Source organism: Watersipora subatra, chromosome 10, assembly GCF_963576615.1.
Source record: "Watersipora subatra chromosome 10, tzWatSuba1.1, whole genome shotgun sequence".
NCBI classification, from domain to species: Eukaryota; Metazoa; Bryozoa; class Gymnolaemata; order Cheilostomatida; family Watersiporidae; genus Watersipora; species Watersipora subatra.
In genome coordinates this window covers 58,627,224-58,648,199 of record NC_088717.1, presented here as the reverse complement: position 1 = coordinate 58,648,199, position 20,976 = coordinate 58,627,224, and the positions used below count along the sequence as shown (strand labels likewise).

The 20,976-nt window shown below is 37.2% G+C and overlaps 1 protein-coding gene across 1 annotated transcript; it reads right to left on the bottom strand.

The window, feature by feature from the left end:
- Positions 1 to 6,297: 6,297 nt before the first annotated feature.
- On the bottom strand, positions 6,298 to 18,593 carry LOC137407273 (MFS-type transporter SLC18B1-like). The gene is made up of 9 exons (XM_068093878.1): positions 18,279 to 18,593; positions 16,993 to 17,066; positions 16,048 to 16,195; positions 12,984 to 13,049; positions 12,388 to 12,483; positions 8,962 to 9,065; positions 8,403 to 8,498; positions 8,106 to 8,274; positions 6,298 to 6,477 (listed from the first exon to the last, which is right to left on the bottom strand). Exons 1-9 carry the CDS (start codon positions 18,591 to 18,593, stop codon positions 6,298 to 6,300), a joined length of 1,248 nt encoding a protein of 415 aa, XP_067949979.1.
- Between the last annotated feature and the right edge of the window lie 2,383 nt (positions 18,594 to 20,976).

Sequence of the window (20,976 nt, the reverse complement as noted above, 5' to 3'; positions counted from 1 at the left end):
GTCTAAGCAATATCTGATCAAGGCTAATGCAGTAAAGTTCCTATCATGCAACCACATCGGAGTTGTCCCTTCATGTAATTTAAGCAGTCTTCTGAAAACGAAGTATTAGAGAAAATGCTCAAAAATGAGAGCAAAAAAGAAACAAAGGAAGTAAAAAAAGAGAGGGGAAGGGAGAAGGAAATGAGAAGGGGATAAGATGTATGAAAAGGAAGCAAAGGATAGAGAGAGATGAAAGAGAGAGAGAGAGAGAGAGAGAGAGAGAGAGAGAGAGAGAGAGAGAGAGAGAGAGAGAGAGAGAGAGAGAGAGAGAGAGAGAGAGAGAGAGAGAAGAGTGAGAGAGAGTAGCATTTTATTTTTGTTTTTAGGGAGTTTTAATTAATGATACCCTGTAGCAGGTACTTGCTAGTCATGAGTCGAGTCACCCTGTAACAAGGACTTGCTAGTCATGGGTCGAGTCACCCTGTAGCAGGTACTTGCTAGTCATGAGTCGAATCACCCTTTAGCAGGTACTTGCTAGTCATGGGTCAAGTCACCCTGTAGCAGGTACTTGCTAGTCATGGGTCGAGTCAACCTGTAGCAGGTACTTGCTAGTCATGGGTCAAGTCACCCTGTAGCAGGTACTTGCTAGTCATGGGTCGAGTCACCCTGTAGCAGGTACTTGCTAATCATGGGTCAGGTCAGTCGTTATTACAAGGCTCTCTGATGTATGCGCGAGCATTGATTACATGTGTGGATAAGGTAACAATAGTTCCTGTCACTGGGACATGGCAACAATAGGAGTGAATACAGTGTGCTCCTTATGTTGATACAGTTTGTAATCTATCGAAAGCCTCCACCTTCTGAGCTCCTTCATCGTGTATATTGACCCATCCAGTGCCATGTTTGCTTATGCATAGACTTTTTCCTGTCGTGTCAAGCAAAGGTCTCAAGATTGTCATTATCAGAAGTCCTTGTCAGATTTTGATGGTCAGTGATGGAGTAGAGAGGTGGTCAGTGGTAGAGTAGAGAGAGGTAGTCAGTGATAGAGTAGAAAGAGGTAGTCAGTGATAGACTAGCGAGAGGTGGTCAGTGATAGTTTAGAGAGATGTAGTCAGTGATAGAGTAGAGAGAGGTGGTCAGTGATAGACTAGAGAGAGGTAGTCAGTGATAGACTAGAGAGAGGTGGTCAGTAATAGTTTAGAGAGAGGTAGTCAGTGATAGAGTAGAGAGGTGGTCAGTGATAGAGTAGAGAGAGGTGGTCAGTGATAGACTAAAGAGAGGTAGTCAGTGATACAGTAGAGAGGTGGTCAGTGATAGACTAGAGAGAGGTACTCAGTGATAGAGTAGAGAGAGGTGGTCAGTGATAGAGTAGAGAGAGGTGGTCAGTGATAGACTAGAGAGAGGTAGTCAGTGATAGAGTAGAGAGGTGGTCAGTGGTAGAGTAGAGAGGTGGTCAGTGATAGAGTAGAGAGAGGTGGTCAGTGATAGAGTAGAGAGGTGGTCAGTGATAGAGTAGAGAGAGGGGGTCAGTGATAGAGTAGAGAGGTGGTCAGTGATAGAGTAGAGAGAGGTAGTCAGTGATAGAGTAGAGAGGTGGTCAGTGGTAGAGTAGAGAGAGGTGGTCAGTGATAGACTAGAGAGAGGTAGTCAGTGATAGAGTAGAGAGAGGTGGTCAGTGATAGAGTAGAGAGAGAGGTAGTCAGTGATAGACTAGAGAGAGGTGGTCAGTGATAGAGTAGAGAGAGGTAGTCAGTAATAGAGTAGAGAGAGGTGGTCAGTGATAGACTAGAGAGAGGTGGTCAGTGATAGAGTAGAGAGTTGGTCAGTGATAGAGTAGAGAGAGGTGGTCAGTGATAGACTAGAGAGGTGGTCAGTGATAGAGTAGAGAGGTGGTCAGTGATAGAGTAGAGAGAGGTAGTCAGTGATAGACTAGAGAGAGGTGGTCAGTGATAGAGTAGAGAGAGGTGGTCAGTGATAGACTAGAGAGAGGTAGTCAGTGATAGACTAGAGAGAGGTGGTCAGTAATAGTTTAGAGAGAGGTAGTCAGTGATAGAGTAGAGAGGTGGTCAGTGATAGAGTAGAGAGAGGTGGTCAGTGATAGACTAAAGAGAGGTAGTCAGTGATACAGTAGAGAGGTGGTCAGTGATAGACTAGAGAGAGGTACTCAGTGATAGAGTAGAGAGAGGTGGTCAGTGATAGAGTAGAGAGAGGTGGTCAGTGATAGACTAGAGAGAGGTAGTCAGTGATAGAGTAGAGAGGTGGTCAGTGGTAGAGTAGAGAGGTGGTCAGTGATAGAGTAGAGAGAGGTGGTCAGTGATAGAGTAGAGAGGTGGTCAGTGATAGAGTAGAGAGAGGGGGTCAGTGATAGAGTAGAGAGGTGGTCAGTGATAGAGTAGAGAGAGGTAGTCAGTGATAGAGTAGAGAGGTGGTCAGTGGTAGAGTAGAGAGAGGTGGTCAGTGATAGACTAGAGAGAGGTAGTCAGTGATAGAGTAGAGAGAGGTGGTCAGTGATAGAGTAGAGAGAGGTAGTCAGTGATAGACTAGAGAGAGGTGGTCAGTGATAGAGTAGAGAGAGGTAGTCAGTAATAGAGTAGAGAGAGGTGGTCAGTGATAGACTAGAGAGAGGTGGTCAGTGATAGAGTAGAGAGTTGGTCAGTGATAGAGTAGAGAGAGGTGGTCAGTGATAGACTAGAGAGGTGGTCAGTGATAGAGTAGAGAGGTGGTCAGTGATAGAGTAGAGAGAGGTAGTCAGTGATAGACTAGAGAGAGGTGGTCAGTGATAGAGTAGAGAGAGGTGGTCAGTGATAGAGTAGTAATGAACTACATGTAGTGTTATATTTGGTTGATAAGCTGAAAAGAGTCAAGAGGTCAGTGGCTTCACGCAGTAACATTAAATAACATTATCCAGTTAGTAAATCCTTAATCCATTTTTATCAGAACACGTCAATTCGCTATTCTTTCCAAGCAGTCATGAAAATTTCTGTTATTTACAAGAGCAAGTTCTTGCCATAATTAGTAATGTTGCATGTCGAACGACTTCTTTCTTCTAAGTAATTATTCTGGTTTAACTTAGTGATTTGTAGTTTTGAGGCCAGTATGGCAATTGTAAATAGAAGCATAAGTTTCCATGTTTTTCTTATTTTAATTTCTTTCCCCATTCTGGTTAAGAAAGCATAAAAGACTTGTTCAGGCTTCTCTTATGTATCTGATGTATATATCAGATATCAGATATTATAATATAAACATGGACATCTGATATTATTTTTTGGGACATTTTAAATATTAAGATTTTCATTTGTTTAAAAACTTGTCCCAAAACACTTATGCACCGTTCAAGTACATGAAGCCTGAAGGCCAGCCAAGTGCCACATAAACATTTGACCAAATGATATAGCAAATGTCAACGAAAGGCTTATGCCTATAAATATGTGCATTGCTTAACCCCTTGTGGTCGACCCATTTACATAGCAGAATTCAGAGTAACACTCTTCCCGCAATAAACTTTCAAATAATACTGTATGCAGGCTTATTCATATGTATCTTGCTACTTGAATTAAAAGCCTTATCATGGCGACGTGCCTCAGTGGTTTCCATTAATATCTTTTACCATGCAAAAACTTTCTAGTATCAGAATAGTACTGATTCATCAAGAAAATACAGTAAAATATCCATGAAACATTTGTGGTGCGACATACTTGGAGTTGTCACACATAAGCATAATTCCAGTGAGAACTGTATTGATTGCTCTATTAAATATGAACCGCTCAAAACCTTTTGGATATTATTACAGAAGAATATGACTTCTTACAGACAATCATAGTTTGACTGCACTATATTGCTTTTAACTGATAAACTGATTTTTGCAGATAATTGTTGCATTCCGGGTAAAAAAGAACTTTGACAGTGATTACAAAAACATGGCATTAGATATTTTAACTACTTCTGTTAAAAAATCAAACAAAGGATTTCCAAGAACAATCTGACCAAAATTTGAATAAAACAATTAGAAGTTATCTGCTCCAGATATGTCAACAACAGTTGGCTAATAAGTAATAACCATTTGAATCGCTTACAGTCGCTTGTAAAGCGCTTGAATTATTTTCCCACATCTACTTGCTCCTCACCAGACTTATAGACTTTCTAGTTTTAATTCTATGAAACCTGTGGTGGGATTCATAGACATATATTTTTCACATACTAACTACTATATTGATGCAGTGAGTTTTGTTGTAGAGAGATTTTAACTCCCTCAATAAAAGCGAAAATGAAAATTGGATTTTGATAAGGAACGGCATCTGCTGGTTTTGGTCTTCTGTTAGGAGTTGTCTTTACAATGACTTATCTTAGATTGATGGGTAGAATATGGTTTGTATATAAATGGTGAATGTACTATGCAGGGGGTGAGACTTGTTCACTGCCACTGATCCTCCGTTGTCGCACTCTTTTTTTATAAATCTTGGCTTAGTCACCTTGCTGTCTCCCGAGGGTATAGCTTGTTCTCCATCAAAGTTTCCATGAATACACAATATCTTGTCCCGCTATGCGCATGACATTTGACACGGCTCCATGGGAGCTGCGCAGAGCGCTAGGAATAAATGCAGTAGCTTCAACCAATGAAACCTCAGCATAATGCTAATTATACGGCCTTTGAAAACATCATGAATAAAACATGATGCATTGAATTGCGTCTACCTAGATATTGTCGCAAGAAATGTAGAGACTGCTGCGATAAATATTTTATGATTCCTTACATTAAAACTCGCAAAGATTCACAATGGATTAATTAGATGATGTAACCAACTCATAAAAATTCGAAGTAGCCACGGATCACCACTAGACATCGATGAGCGAGAATGAATGTATTGCCACATACATTGACGATGGGGAAGTTTGGGTGTCATTACTTTGTTCTAATGTCTCTCGTAGACATGGCAAAAACACATCTGGAGCACCAGCTGGTTCGAAACGACAAACCTAAGAATGCAACAGCCAAGGGTGACGTTCAATACCCCAACTACAACTACAAGCACTCGCCTCAAGATCTTAGCTGTTCCCAGTAGCGCACTTTTCTGCAACTCACCTGAGTTGATTGCTGTTGGTATTTGGGCAAGCCACATTTTATGCTCCGGTGTTATTGCGCCCAGTGCCCCAATGACTACTGGGATTACAGTTGTTCTTACATCCCAGCATTTTTCAATCTCTTCTCCAAGAGGGAGATATTTCTCTACCTTTTCTTTTTCTTTGCTGTCTATATAGCAGTCATTGGGTACTGCTATATCTATTACAGTAGCCCTCTTGTTTTCCTTGTCTACCACCACTATATCTAGTTGGTTTGCTAGGACATGCTTGTCAGTTCGGATGTAGAAGTCCCAGAGGATCTTAGCGCGGTCATTTTCATTGACCTTACCAGGAGCTTCCCACCAGTGTTGTGGTTTATTAAGGCCATACTCATCACATAGACTTCTATACACAACACCTGCGACATGATATGATATATGATATATGATATATGATATATGATATATATATATATATATATATATTAACTAAAAGCAAGTGCAAAAGCATATAAAAAGAGAACTCTACACTAAAAACCTAAAAGATTATTAGTGGAGTATGAAATATTTGAAAAATTATTGCGAAAAAAGTAAACTTTTAGTATTTGCGTTACAAATTTGTTTTGTGCGAAGCACTCCTCAGACGCAATTGTACTAAAATACAATTGTAACGCAAATTTAGTACAATTGCGTCTGAGGAGTGCTTCGCACGAAACAAATTTGTAACTCAAATACTAAAAGTTTACTTTTTTCGCAATAATTTTTCAAATATATATATATATATACATATATATATATACATATATATATATATACATATATATATATATATATATATTTTCCTGGTAAGGTCAATGAAAATGACCGCGCTAAGATCCTCTGGGACTTCTACATCCGAACTGACAAGCATGTCCTAGCAAACCAACCAGATATAGTGGTGGTAGACAAGGAAAGCAAGAGGGCTACTATTTAAAGCAAGTGCATGCCTCAATCCTAGAACAGTAATGCAGTATTCAAGACAAGCACTTGTTCAATTAGTCAGAGATTTATATTGATCAGAATGGTTTACAGGAATCTCATTAAAACAATAGTAACAATAATAATAACAGCAGGTAAATATGTCGGAGGTAAAAAGACATCAACAGAGAGTCGCTCAAAGGCATAAAACCCTTGCTACAGACCATGAATTGAAGTTAATGGTAAAATTGTACAAAAGTTGAACATTTTTGTTTGTTAGATCTAACTTCAGTTTATCGATACTTTATTGTATTGAGTAAACTGAAGACTTGAGTATAGGAGTTGAGTCCACTTCATTAGCATCAGATGCATGATCTAACGATTCTGTACCAGCTGAATCTTCATGTTCAGACTCGTTGTTATTCAAAGCTAGTGGCTTTCCTGCCCACTTCATTGCACAAACATATATTACATCGATGAAGCCCTGAAATTATATGACATGTACATATATGTACATATATGTACATGTATTGACGAATCTAGCAATGCCTCCCCTGAATTTCTTTTATGTTGGGCTGATCTACAACCAACTCCTCTAACTTGCTGTTGGTATTTACTCATAAAATTATTACATTTATTTCTGAATAAAAAGGTCTGCCCAACCTCTGAAAAAGACTTTAATTATTCTTGAGATGCTTTTATGCTGATTGTTATAGCAGTATTACATATCTTATTGAGGACGTATTGCACTCCTTGGTATAACAATATTACATCTTTTATTGAGGAAGTATTACACCCTCTAGTATAACAATATTACATCTCTTATTGAGGAAGTATTGCACTCCTTGGTATAACAATGTTACATCTCTTACTAAGGAAGTATTGCATCCCTTACTATAACAATATTACATCTCTTATTAAGGAAGTATGACACCCCCTAGTATAACAATATTGCATCTCTTATTAAGGAAGTATGACACCCCTTGGTATAACAATATTACATCTCTTATTAAGGAAGTATGACACCCCTAGTATAACAATATTACATCTCTTATTAAGGAAGTATTACACCCTCTAGTATAACAATATTACATCTTTTATTGAGGAAGTATTGCACTCCTTGGTATAACAATGTTACATCTCTTACTAAGGAAGTATTGCATCCCTTACTATAACAATATTACATCTCTTATTAAGGAAGTATGACACCCCCTAGTATAACAATATTACATCTCTTATTAAGGAAGTATGACACCCCCTAGTATAACAATATTACATCTCTTATTAAAGAAGTATTACACCCTCTAGTATAACAATATTACATCTCTTATTGAGAAAGTATTGCACTCCTTGGTATAACAATGTTACATCTCTTACTAAGGAAGTATTGCATCCCTTACTATAACAATATTACATCTCTTATTAAGGAAGTATTGAACCCTCTGGTATAACAATATTACATCTCTTATTAAGGAAGTATTGCACTCCTTGGTATAACAATATTGCAACTCTTATCGAGGAAGTATTGTACCCTCTAATATAACAATATTACATCTGTTATTGAGGAAGTATTGCATCCTCTGGTATAACAACATTACACGCCACGTTAAAAAATTTTTTCTTAAAGAAGACATTGTTTTGGCTATAAATCTAATACCAAGTTAATTAAGAAATAGTTGTTCACTGACTCTTGACGGATTATTAGGTGTCTTCACAATGAAATATTAGTCCTTATTCAATGCTATTGGATATGGTCGGTCGGGTGATTAATTAAGACCAAACCTCTAGTAATCTTGTTATACTTGCGAAAAGCAAAGATACTTTTAGACAACATACTATAATCCACTAAATAATATAACAATCTTTGGTTGATAGGGTACCGCGTACTGCAAGATACTGCTATAAAACATGTCATTTAGATAACTCACTATCTGTCTCGGTAGGCCTTTTAATGTACCATGCACTGCTTCATAGCATAACCTTCTATTGTTAGATTACATATCATTTACTGTTTGGGAACATACAATTTATTACTAGATAACATACCATCTACTGTTTTCTAACATAGCCATCTAGAGTTAGAAAGCATGTCACTCACTGCTAGAAACATACCATTGATACCAGAGTGAAGGTCATCATAGTTGTTGCCCAAGCAAATGAGTAGGTTTCAGTGAGATAGCCTGAGAGTAGGGGCCCTATTGCTGAACCAAGAGAATAGCCTGAGTTCATAATGCCTGACGTCAAAGCATACGTTTGCACGTTAAGCTCATATCCGTTTACTCTAAAATGTAATATAATAAAATATAATACTTTTTAAGAAATTCAACAAAATATCCATCAATTAAATTCTCATGAAATGAATTCTCATCAACGAGAGGTAAATGACTCATAAGGCAGTTTAGAATATACTCAGCGGTGTTGAGCGTAGCCTGGTATCCTGGGACGTAGAGAGCCCCGTTGCAGATGCCCTGTATTAGACAAACAACCACCACAATCCACAAGCTTCTGCAAATGTATACACATCAATCGTCGAGATGAAAATTCAACTTTCCAATGCCAAATATTTAAACTTAAAGCTGCCCTTTCTTTGTATGAAAAGCAGTTCTATAGTTTATTGGTGTGTGTTCCAATTATATATTTTATACTGTTCACTTGAGAGATTGATTCATAGCATTGGAATTACAATAGCGTAAATTATTTCTATTTCAAATAAACGGTTAGTGAGAAGCTTGTGTTTTTGAAAAACTGTTCAGTAACTCTTTGTATATCGCCGAAAAGTATAGAGATGAAGGGTAATTACAAAAAATATAAACTAACCGAATAATTATTTTTATTTGCAATAACTTATTTATGATTTTCAAGTTTATTGTTGTCTATTGTTTTCTTTAAGAGATATCAATGACTGCAGCCAAAGCTTGACTCACCATTTTAGCTAGAAAATCTTGAAGTAATGTTTCTGCAAACTCACGTTGTTCCAGGAAATATGGAGTCGAGCAACGGAGATGGCGCAAGGAACATAAAAGCTATTCCAGATGAAAACACTCCAATTATCATCGTTGAGAACACGTAACCCTAAAAGAGAGTGATATGCTCGGACAAGCGAAAAGCAAGAGTCGGTTTTCACAAATCATTTTGCAAATCCAATTTCTGTCTACTTTGATTACAAAAAATACAAAACTATTTTTATTAGGAGTGACTCCAAGCCTTTCATAAATTTCCTATTCTTACCGGTCACCAGGCTGAAAGAGCTTATCTTATCAAACTTGAGTTTTTCAAAATACATTTATAAAACTGGCTAGAAAAAAAGGGAGAATAATGACTTTATTCAAATCAAAGTTTTGAAACTCCTCTGTGGACTAGTTTATCTGCTCATCATAGTGATTTTTTCACTATGATGAGCTAGATTTCATTAAAATGCTGTATTCTTTGGGTTCTCTGCAACTTTTACAGAACATAAAATAAAAAAGCAAGCAAAAAGACATTCCTCAAGTTGAAATTTTTATGAGACAAAACTGGATTAATGTACTTATAAACAAGTATTTCTTAGAGCTATGAGTTGTCTTTTTTAAATCTATTTCTGAATTGTCTTCTTATTTACATACGGTATATCTGATCGTAAGCTAACACATACAAGAAACAGTTCTAAACTTTTTCTTTATGTGTTTGCTCATATAAAACATAAAGCAAAAATCAATACAAACATGGGTACTGAGACTATTGTCTTATTTTACTCTTTTTTCTATCATCTTGTAATTTATTTCGCATGAATTCAATTACATTTCTCATTGCATTAGATATATGTTTTATTTATATATACATGTTTCAGTGTTTGTTTTTTGGTCATTCATCATTCATCCAGCTCTAGCAATACAGTTTTAAGAACAAAAATCTGCTTCACACTAGATATGAACTCAGAACCTCCAGATCTCCAGACAGGTGAGCATGCATAGAAATAAACAAACACCTTCATTTAAAAGTTAGATGGTAGATTTATGGTAATTCTCGGAGCAAAGACTTTTTTATTACTTGTGCAACGCCGGGCATTCAACTATGTTAGATGTGTATATACATAACATGTTATACATAGCATTTTATATATAACATGTTATACATAACATGTTATACATAACATGTTATACATAACATGTTATATATAACATGACATAATATAACATATAACATAACATAATATGTACATGTATAACTTTACATGTTATATATACATAACATATATACAATCGGCTAGCAGACTTGACTCGGGATCCTTTTGGGTTCCATACAAGCAGAGGTATGAATTGAAACTCAAATTTTCTAATTCTCATATTTTAAAGATAAATATAGTATTTGGTGTTTTCAATAAAACACGTGATAGTCCAAAAGCCATGACTCGAGAGCTTTATAAATATTTTAGGCTCTTAGCCTACGATAAAAGAATGATTGTTTTATAGCAAACACATTCTGTGTATGCTATAAAACAATTATGCTATAAATCTATTATTGGATTTGTTCAAACTACATTAAAACAAATTAACAAAAAAATAACAAATTAGCAATAAATGAACAAACAAGATTTATGAATGTGACAGGCATAGAGTTCATGGAGTTCATGGAGTTCATGGAGTTCATGGAGTTCATGGAGTTCATGGAGTTCATGGAGTTCATGGAGTTCATGGAGTTCATGGAGTTCATGGAGTTCATGGAGTTCATGGAGTTCATGGAGTTCATGGAGTTCATGGAGTTCATGGAGTTCATGGAGTTCATGGAGTTCATGGAGTTCATGGAGTTCATGGAGTTCATGGAGTTCATGGAGTTCATGGAGTTCATGGAGTTCATGGAGTTCATGGAGTTCATGGAGTTCATGGAGTTCATGGAGTTCATGGAGTTCATGGAGTTCATGGAGTTCATGGAGTTCATGGAGTTCATGGAGTTCATGGAGTTCATGGAGTTCATGGAGTTCATGGAGTTCATGGAGTTCATGGAGTTCATGGAGTTCATGGAGTTCATGGAGTTCATGGAGTTCATGGAGTTCATGGAGTTCATGGAGTTCATGGAGTTCATGGAGTTCATGGAGTTCATGGAGTTCATGGAGTTCATGGAGTTCATGGAGTTCATGGAGTTCATGGAGTTCGTGGAGTTCGTGGAGTTCGTGGAGTTCGTGGAGTTCGTGGAGTTCGTGGAGTTCGTGGAGTTCGTGGAGTTCGTGGAGTTCGTGGAGTTCGTGGAGTTCGTGGAGTTCGTGGAGTTCGTGGAGTTCGTGGAGTTCGTGGAGTTCGTGGAGTTCGTGGAGTTCGTGGAGTTCGTGGAGTTCGTGGAGTTCGTGGAGTTCGTGGAGTTCGTAGAGTTCGTGGAGTTCGTGGAGTTCGTGGAGTTCGTGGAGTTCGTGGAGTTCGTGGAGTTCGTGGAGTTCGTGGAGTTCGTGGAGTTCGTGGAGTTCGTGGAGTTCGTGGAGTTCGTGGAGTTCGTGGAGTTCGTGGAGTTCGTGGAGTTCGTGGAGTTCGTGGAGTTCGTGGAGTTCGTGGAGTTCGTGGAGTTCGTGGAGTTCGTGGAGTTCGTGGAGTTCGTGGAGTTCGTGGAGTTCGTGGAGTTCGTGGAGTTCGTGGAGTTCGTGGAGTTCGTGGAGTTCGTGGAGTTCGTGGAGTTCGTGGAGTTCGTGGAGTTCGTGGAGTTCGTGGAGTTCGTGGAGTTCGTGGAGTTCGTGGAGTTCGTGGAGTTCGTGGAGTTCGTGGAGTTCGTGGAGTTCGTGGAGTTCGTGGAGTTCGTGGAGTTCGTGGAGTTCGTGGAGTTCGTGGAGTTCGTGGAGTTCGTGGAGTTCGTGGAGTTCGTGGAGTTCGTGGAGTTCGTGGAGTTCGTGGAGTTCGTGGAGTTCGTGGAGTTCGTGGAGTTCGTGGAGTTCGTGGAGTTCGTGGAGTTCGTGGAGTTCGTGGAGTTCGTGGAGTTCGTGGAGTTCGTGGAGTTCGTGGAGTTCGTGGAGTTCGTGGAGTTCGTGGAGTTCGTGGAGTTCGTGGAGTTCGTGGAGTTCGTGGAGTTCGTGGAGTTCGTGGAGTTCGTGGAGTTCGTGGAGTTCGTGGAGTTCGTGGAGTTCGTGGAGTTCGTGGAGTTCGTGGAGTTCGTGGAGTTCGTAGAGTTCGTGGAGTTCATGGAGTTCATGGAGTTCATAGAGTTCATAGAGTTCATGGAGTTCATGGAGTTCATGGAGTTCATGGAGTTCATGGAGTTCATAGAGTTCATGGAGTTCATGGAGTTCATAGAGTTCATAGAGTTCAAAACGTTGCAAAGCAACATTCAAGTGGTATTTAAAGCTCTTGCTAAGTTGTGGCTGCATGTTAGTTTAGTCCAGGAGATGACGATTACTAATAATGCTGACAGAAATGAAACAGAGTCAGGTTGGGCTTACCTTGTCTACAACTTTTCCAATTAATGGAGTCACAATCACATAGGATAGGGACCACGAAGAGAAGATTAAACCAACTATTGATGGGGTAACTCCGAGCTGCAACATTGTGAGATTAAACCATACGCACATGTATATCTGTATATCACTTATAGACAGATATATATATATATACATACATGTATCTGTAATCAGGTATAGGAGGGTATGGAGTCGTGTTATCCTGTTGCACTAAACATGCATTATTCAAAACTGTATTTGAAATGAAAAGGAATTGGTAAATCTTTCTGACAAGTGAAAGTCAGCATGTGACGATCAGATATCTCTACACTCAAACATTCATTAAGCTAATTTTAAGTCAATTATATTTTTATTAAATTTCTACAATGACAACAAGAGATAGCACAACTAACTCATCTAGAGTGAGAGATGCTGTAATCTAACTGTAAACATGCTAGCTGTCCCATGATTATGGGTTACGTGACTATACAGATTAGTGATAACTGTAATCAATTTCTCTATATTATATTGTGAAACTGATTAAATTATCTTTTAAAAATTTGTGTCACTGAAGTGCTGTTAGTTTGATAATGACCTACCAAATTCTCCAGCCAGGTGCCAAAGACTGGATCTAAAAAGGTCATCACCAGAGAGCTTACTACAAACTGCAAAAACATCACAAATATTCCTGGAATCCGGAACATTCTCAAAAAGTTCTGAGGTTGGGGATCAACATCATCTACAACCAGTTGTGAAATATTCAAGTAACAAATATCAATAGCGCCTAGCGGTGTTGTTATTAAATACATCATGAACCCGGGGATTTGTATCAACATGGTATTATGTCTGCATTATTTATACTCAGGAGCAGATAATGAACTACCGTCTCAGAGTATTTCATTTCTATTAGGGTTGGCTGACAACTAATTATTAGTCATTTGTGATGCTATGCTAAATTTGTGCCATGTATTACGTCGGCTGCCATGTAGAACGTAGGAGAAGAAGTTTAGATGACCTTACCTGATTTGTCAAGAACTATGAGAAGCAGTAGGGAAGCTAGCATAGCCAGACCTCCAATCACAATAAAGGGTAGAATATATCCTCCAATCTGAAAAATATCATTGCTACAGAAACAATCATACCATACTAGGTTACAATGCTAACTGCGCAACAAGATATAGATAGGCTCTAGTTAGTATTAAATGTTGTCTCCACTTGGATTCTGACTCTGAACTGAGCTATATAGATATATATATATATAGCTCATCAAGTTGAATAGTGATAAAGTTAAACTTGGACTTTGAACATTACCTGAAATTAATATTACTATATTTTAAATAAGATTTTCATGAAATTTTATGAAAAAAGTTTGAATAATGAAATAAAATATTTAGCAGCAATGTTTATTGCGTAAGATAAACATAATATAGACAATGAGAAATACCAGTGATTAATTGTTGCTGTCACAGATATTTTATGTTTAAAATGTTGGTTATTCCTGTCAGGTGTTGAATGGATATAAGCATAAGGCACTTGACAATTGTGTTACTGTTCTGCTCTTTGCAAGACAGTATTGCTTCAGGAAGGCAAAGGTTTAATACTGCTCCACAACTGGCACAGTAACTAAAAGGGGTTGAATTAGGTTGTCACTTGTGAAGCTTTCATCTTCGGTTAACAGATTTGGTAGAGTTGATTGACTTCTTTACTGAGTAGTCAATTTCATTTACAGTAACTGCTGGAGTAAACTCTGAGATAAATAATTTTTATTATAAAAATACAATGAAAAACAAAGTATGTAAAATTTAAGCTTCCTATCAAATGTAATAGAGGAGTATTTAGCATAACTATGTTCACACTTAATACCTCATGCTCAGTCCATCAGGGACGCTAATGTATTTTGATTTGGCAAATATTTTATGGATACCATCTCTTTGGTGAGTTTGTTTTTATCATTTTGTTCTAGCACTGGTATGCCACTCATCTTTTTTTTTTGATGTACGTCTGCAGGGTTGACCTCTACCTCAGGTATTCAATTTCTTTCTATTAGCCACCAGAACCAACCACAAACCACCTGTAGTCGGTTGCCATTTATCAACAAATACCGCCAGTCATCATTTCCATTTTTGAGCTGACTGACCCATTTGATCCCCTAGTTATCTAACCACCCACTTTACTTTTCACTGCATTACAGATATACTTGCGTCATCAATATGGCCCGCACGTCGCTTTGACCTAACTATAAAAGCTGTACAAGTTGAACTGCAGGTGTTGCAACTGATATGATAGTTGAGAGTTGCTATAGAGCAGTCTCCTCTTCAGGTCATCATATCTATTTAGTCTCTTAGTCTCTGTATACTAACACCAGAGTCAACCGCCAGCATCTAACAGCTAGTAGGGAGAGCTGGATGCTATTAGCTCAAGTTGACTGCCAGATTTTCCTTTTTCAAGAAGAGAGGCCCACAGGTTCTCTACTCAACTCCTTTTTCAGCAAACTTTGCTCATGGACTATTTTGACAAGTTTGATGTGTTACCGAAGTGTAGACACGCTGTTGTGGACTACAGACTACACCTGTGTTGACCTCCAGTACGAGATTGTTTAGTAACATGTGACATAGCTTGTTTTGAGTTTTACTCAAAATCTGCTTACAATTTTTTATAACTGTAGAAGAAATATCGGAGTGCAGTACATGCTTTAATACTGTGTAACATACTATGTGTGTAGCACTATGGAGCATATGCCCTGGTACTGCATACCATACCACCTAGTACTTTGGAGCAACTGTTCCAGTTCTGCTAGTACTGCATACCACCTCCCTTAGTGCTATGAAGCACTTACCCCAACACTAAAATTACTTTCAGTTATATTATAAATGCATATTGACACCAAGAGTCTTATTTTAGAGCTGTGCGAGACTAGCCTTAGTTAGCTGGATGTAATGGAAGATCTCTCAAATTTGCCCAAATTCATACTCACAGCATAGAAGGCAGAACCGAGGGCTGGACCAGCAATGAATCCCAATCCAATCGCAGCTTCTATGAGGCTCTGTGGAATTATAACGTGTACGAACAGGGAAGGTATCTGACATGTGAATTATAGCATGTATAAACAGGGAAGGTATCTGACATGTGAATTATAACGTGTATGAACAGGGAAGGTATCTGACATGTGAATTATAACGTGTATGGACAGGGAAGGTATCTGACATGTGAATTGTAACGTGTATGAACAGGGAAGGTCTCTGACATGTGAATTATAACGTGTATGAACAGGGAAGGTATCTGACATGCGAATTATGTGTATGAACAGGGAAGGTATCTGACATGTGAGTTATAACATGTATGAACAGGGAAGGTATCTGAAATGTGAATTATAACGTGTATGAACAGGGAAGGTATCTGACATGTGAATTATAATGTGTATGAACAGGGAAGGTATCTGACATGTGAATTATAACGTGTATGAACAGGGAAGGTATCTGACATGTGAATTTGACAAAGTTTTGCATGTATAAATAAACTCATCAGCTATTGACAGAAAATTGTAATTATGGAAACAGACAACGCAATCAATCAGATGAGACAGCGCTAGGTATTCTTTGATTGTATGAGTGGAGGTCGTATGGAGTTAAGACTTAACCTTGCTCTAGCTATATAAATACTTACCGACATCAGCCCGGTTTTACCAGGAAAAGACTTCATGACAAGCGATGCAGCTGCAACATTAAGCATTGCTGAACCATTACCTTCCACGGCGCGACACAAGAGTGTCATTCCCAGTAGAGTATTTCTATTGTTGACTTGACCTAGAATTCTGCAAAAGATGTATTTGAAAAAAAATACTATCTACTTTTGCATGTTTAGCTGTAACTGATTTTCAAATCAGTTTGGACAGTTTAGATGTAAGTTATTAAAAGGTTTGTCTATAATTTACTTAATGTATGCATCTTATAGATAGACTGCAAAGTTTAGTTTCACAAGATTACTGAAATCAGTCAACTTCAGTTAGTACTAAGCTAATTAAACTAGAACAAGGTGACATAAATTGATAGTGACTTAAGAACAGCTAACTTACATAGGATGACTTGAATTAGTAACAAAATAAGAATAGCTAACTTACATATGATGACTTGAATTAGTAATAAAATAAGAACAGCTAACTTACATATGTTGACTTGAATTAGTAATAAATTAAGAATGGCTAACTTACATATGGTGACTTGAGTTAGTAATAAGTTAAGAACAGCTAACTTACATATGATGACTTGAGTTAGTAATAAATTAAGAACAACTAACTTACATATGATGGCTTGAGTTAGTAATAAATTAAGAACAACTAACTTACATATGATGGCTTGAGTTAGTAATAAATTAAGAACAGCTAACTTACATAGGATGACTTGAGTTAGTAACAAATTAAGAACAACTAACTTACATATGATGACTTGAGTTAGTAATAAGTTAAGAACAGCTAACTTACATATGATGACTTGAGTTAGTAATAAGTTAAGACCAACTAACTTACATATGATGACTTGAGTTAGTAATAAATTAAGAACAACTAACTTACATATGATGACTTGAGTTAGTTACAAATTAGTAGAGACTAACCCAAACAGTATACAACTTCCTCCACACAAGAAGCATCCAGACACCGCTTGAAACTTTGGACCCATCTTGACAATCTGCAGTCAACACAATGGTATTGCATTGTCTATGAAAAAATATAAGCTCCATGATTCTTTTTCACAACGTTGATAATTTCACATTCACTTCTGAAGCTACGGGCATTTTGATTTCAACGTAAGTCAATGCTTTGAAGAATTGATACTAGCAGAGCCGTTTTTAGTTTTTCCCTGTCAATTAGTCAGCACTGATGTTACATATATAGTAGTAGTAGTAGTAATACACAAATATTAGCGGAAGATGTAGTATAGTACCGATGCAGTGGCGACAGTAGCAACTGTTACTAAAATTTATAAAAACAAGAGTTTTCTCAATTATCCACAGACGTTGGCGTGCTCTTACCCAGGCAGAAAGAGCGTATTACATAACCTTTTGACATTGTTGACTAGTGGTTGTATTCACAGCAAGTACAAATAGATACTGTAGCATAGATAGCTGTCGACACTAGTAGCAGCAGCAGGGAGAGAACTAGTAAGAATAACACAGACTGAATATTCTTCATACATGTACAATAAATGAGGTTAAGTTCATTATATCTTCATGATATTTTAGTGAATTTACCTATGTGTCTTTGTTTGCTATTTTATCAAAGTTTACTGTTTTGGCGAAATGCATAAAATCTCTTGTGTTTAACTTTTAAGTGTCTTTGTTTGCTATTTTAACAAAATTTACTGCTTTGGCTAAATGCATAAAACGTCTTGTGTTTAATTTTTAAGCTAAGGTTACAACAAAGTCATTATTCAACTTTTCAACAAACCTCCAGGAATTGTATTTTCATGATATACCCTCGGTATGAAAAGATCCAGGTTTTCACAATGAGAAACACTCCTTTGACAAAGGCCATAATAAACACAAAGACATAATTATTCTATAATGGTTATGGTTAAATTTGTTGAACTGTTCACAAGAATTACAGAAGGTGTTATTTGACAATGTACATAGTTTATATTCTAATCTAACAAATATTATGAACTAACTTGTTAGCTAGTACCAAAGTACTTGTATAGATGAAGTTTTGATGTTCGTAGCTAGTTTTGAACTGTTAAAGCTGGGTGAAAATGGTTTTTGTTGACAGTGTACAGAGGCTAAAGGCAAGAATTTAGCATATCTTAATTGTAAGCGTGCTTTCCTCCTCAACTCTCTAGAGAATACATTTAAAATGAATGGCTTTACAGTAAATATTTATGTTAATAATAATCGAGCATACTTACATAATATCCGTATATCGGACTCATGATGAAAACGATGGTCGGAAATAGAGCAAAGACTAAGCCGACTTCTGTCTCAGTCATGCCGACACGCGTGGCCTGCTGAGGAAAGAATGGAGCGATCACAGAGTACGCCGTGACAATGACAAAAAGTGCTAGCAACAGGAGGCTAATCTGCAGTACTTTTTCTCGTGTTGATTTGGTCCTCGTTTGAGCCGATGGCCTACCACTACTAACAAATTCAACTTCTGTCTTTTCATTCTCCATAAGTACAGCTTGGCCAAACTTCAGATCTGGTCTTGGAAGCTCATCAACCATCTCAGTCTCACATATTCTACAGCATTCTCCAGCTTAGTGTGGAAAGTCGTGATTTTCTAGACTAAGAAATCATCAGGTGACTTGTCATTATATTTGATAAAGCCATTGTTGGTTTATCTCTTCTTATCTTGTTAGCGTCCATCTGGAAGAAAATATCTAAGACTATAGATCACATGATTCCTTAGCTTCTCTGCTCTTTCTAGCTGAGCTGTTTCATTACAAGTTGGTTGGGAAATTTACAAGTTTTTCACCAAAGTATGTTTCTAAAACCTTTGCTAAAAAGAGTTTGGACAAGTTGAAGAATTAAAAAAAAACTCACATGAGGTAGGACTGATTCTGAATTGACGACCCCACCATCAAAAAGTTCAAAAACAGGCTTTTTATTTGTATATATTGTTGCCAGGCAACTCAGCAATTATAGTGGAAAGAATTTTACAGCTATTTTTTCTTCAACATTTGAAGTGACAATAGCATAATACACAAATTAACTTACATGTAAATTCAAACATAAAATGATATTTATATACATTGTAAATACTGCTTCATTGGTAACAATTTCATTTCAAACAGAAATGTTTTCCAAATTATGCTATACAAGAATCATAAAATAAAACAAAAAATAACATCAGTTAGCCATTAAAATTTGTGAAATATTTAATAGACAATATTTATATACTTTTTCAAAAAAACCTTAAAAATGAGAAGTAATTAGAATTTCAAGGGAAAATCGCAAGTAACACAGTCTGGTGCTCTAAAAGGTGTTGATGAACCTTATCAGGTAGCAACTCGACACTATTTGCTATGATAATCAAAGATAAGAACATGCCATCACATGTCACAATTGCATTCTGTCATGCCAGTTTCCGCTGTAAGCATTTGAAAACCTTGAGCTGAGCTTTCAGCTTGTCTCTCGTACAGCTACTGCTGTAATCCGTGATAAAAATCAATTATAGAAGTTATACCAGCATGAATATGAAATAATAAACTGAAGGATTGAAAAGAATTTAGTCCGCCAGCATCCTATAGAGAGTAGTCCTTTATTTCTTGCTTTAAGGTTCAATGGAATCTACTATGGTAGATGAAACTCCACAGAAAGTTGTTGAATGACATGTTTGATAAAGTGTGTATTATTCACTACAAATAATGGCAGCATACACTGACAACTACACTGGCTGTGCAGCAAATTGATTAGTAGTGAATACTGTAGCAGGTAAAGTAGTAGTGCATAGTGCAGTAGGCATGCCAGTAGTGCATAGTGCAGCATTTATATTAGGAGTACATAATGTTGCAAGTAGTGTAGCTGTGCATAGTGCAGCAAATAGAGTATTGGTGCATAGTGCACCAAATACAGTAGTAGTACACAGTGTAGGAGGTATGCCAGTAGCGCATAATGAGACAGAAATATTAGTAGTGCATACTTCAGCAGGTAGACTGGTAGTGCATATAACATCGTGTATGATAGTAGTGCACATTGCAGCAAATAAAGTAGTAGTGCATAGTGCAGTAAGTATGCAATTAGTGCATAGTGCAGTGAGTATGCAAGTAGTACACAGTGCAGCAGGTAGAATAGTAGTGCATTGTTCAGCAGATAGAATAGTAGTGCATAGTGCACCAAATACAGTAGTAGTAGTAGTACATAGTGCAAGAGGTATGCCAGTAGCACATAATGCGACAGAAATGTTGGTAGTGCAAAGTGCAGCAGGTAGACTGGTAGTGCATAATGCATCATGTCTGCAAGTAGTGTATATTGCAGCAAGTAGAGTAGAAGTGCATGTTATGACAGGTGTATAGGAGAGTAAAAATAGGTGATGTCTCCAATAAATGTTTGGGTCCAACTTGTTCAGACATATGTTATCTTCAGCGTTGTTTTCACCTGATAAGAGGAGTGAAAAAGTGGCCTCAGGTGGTTGCTAACCTTCAGTTACTACGTACTTTGTTGTTCACAGGTTTAAAAAACATCTGAAAAGAATGAAAAGAATAATGCTGTTTGTCTCAAATATACCGTATACGCCTTCTGGTTTTAAATCTTTTATTATATAACTTTTAATAATATAAATGCCAAAAATTTCGTACAATAACGATATTGCACAAATAGTACTGAAATGGAGAGACACTTCAAAAGCATTGGCAAGTCATGCTTGCATCTGTGAGACAATTGAACAACTCTCTGAACTCAGGCTATGTGTGGTATAAGGTGATAGTGAGTATCAGCTATTACCATGTATTAGAGTGGGCTCCAATATAAGAGAAAACCAATACAAACTCAGGTTCTCTTTGCTTTTTTGTTTAGCCTTTAAACTAATTTTATTTCATAGCAAATAACTACCTACACTATATACAATAACTACCTACACTATATACAATAACTACCTACACTATATAC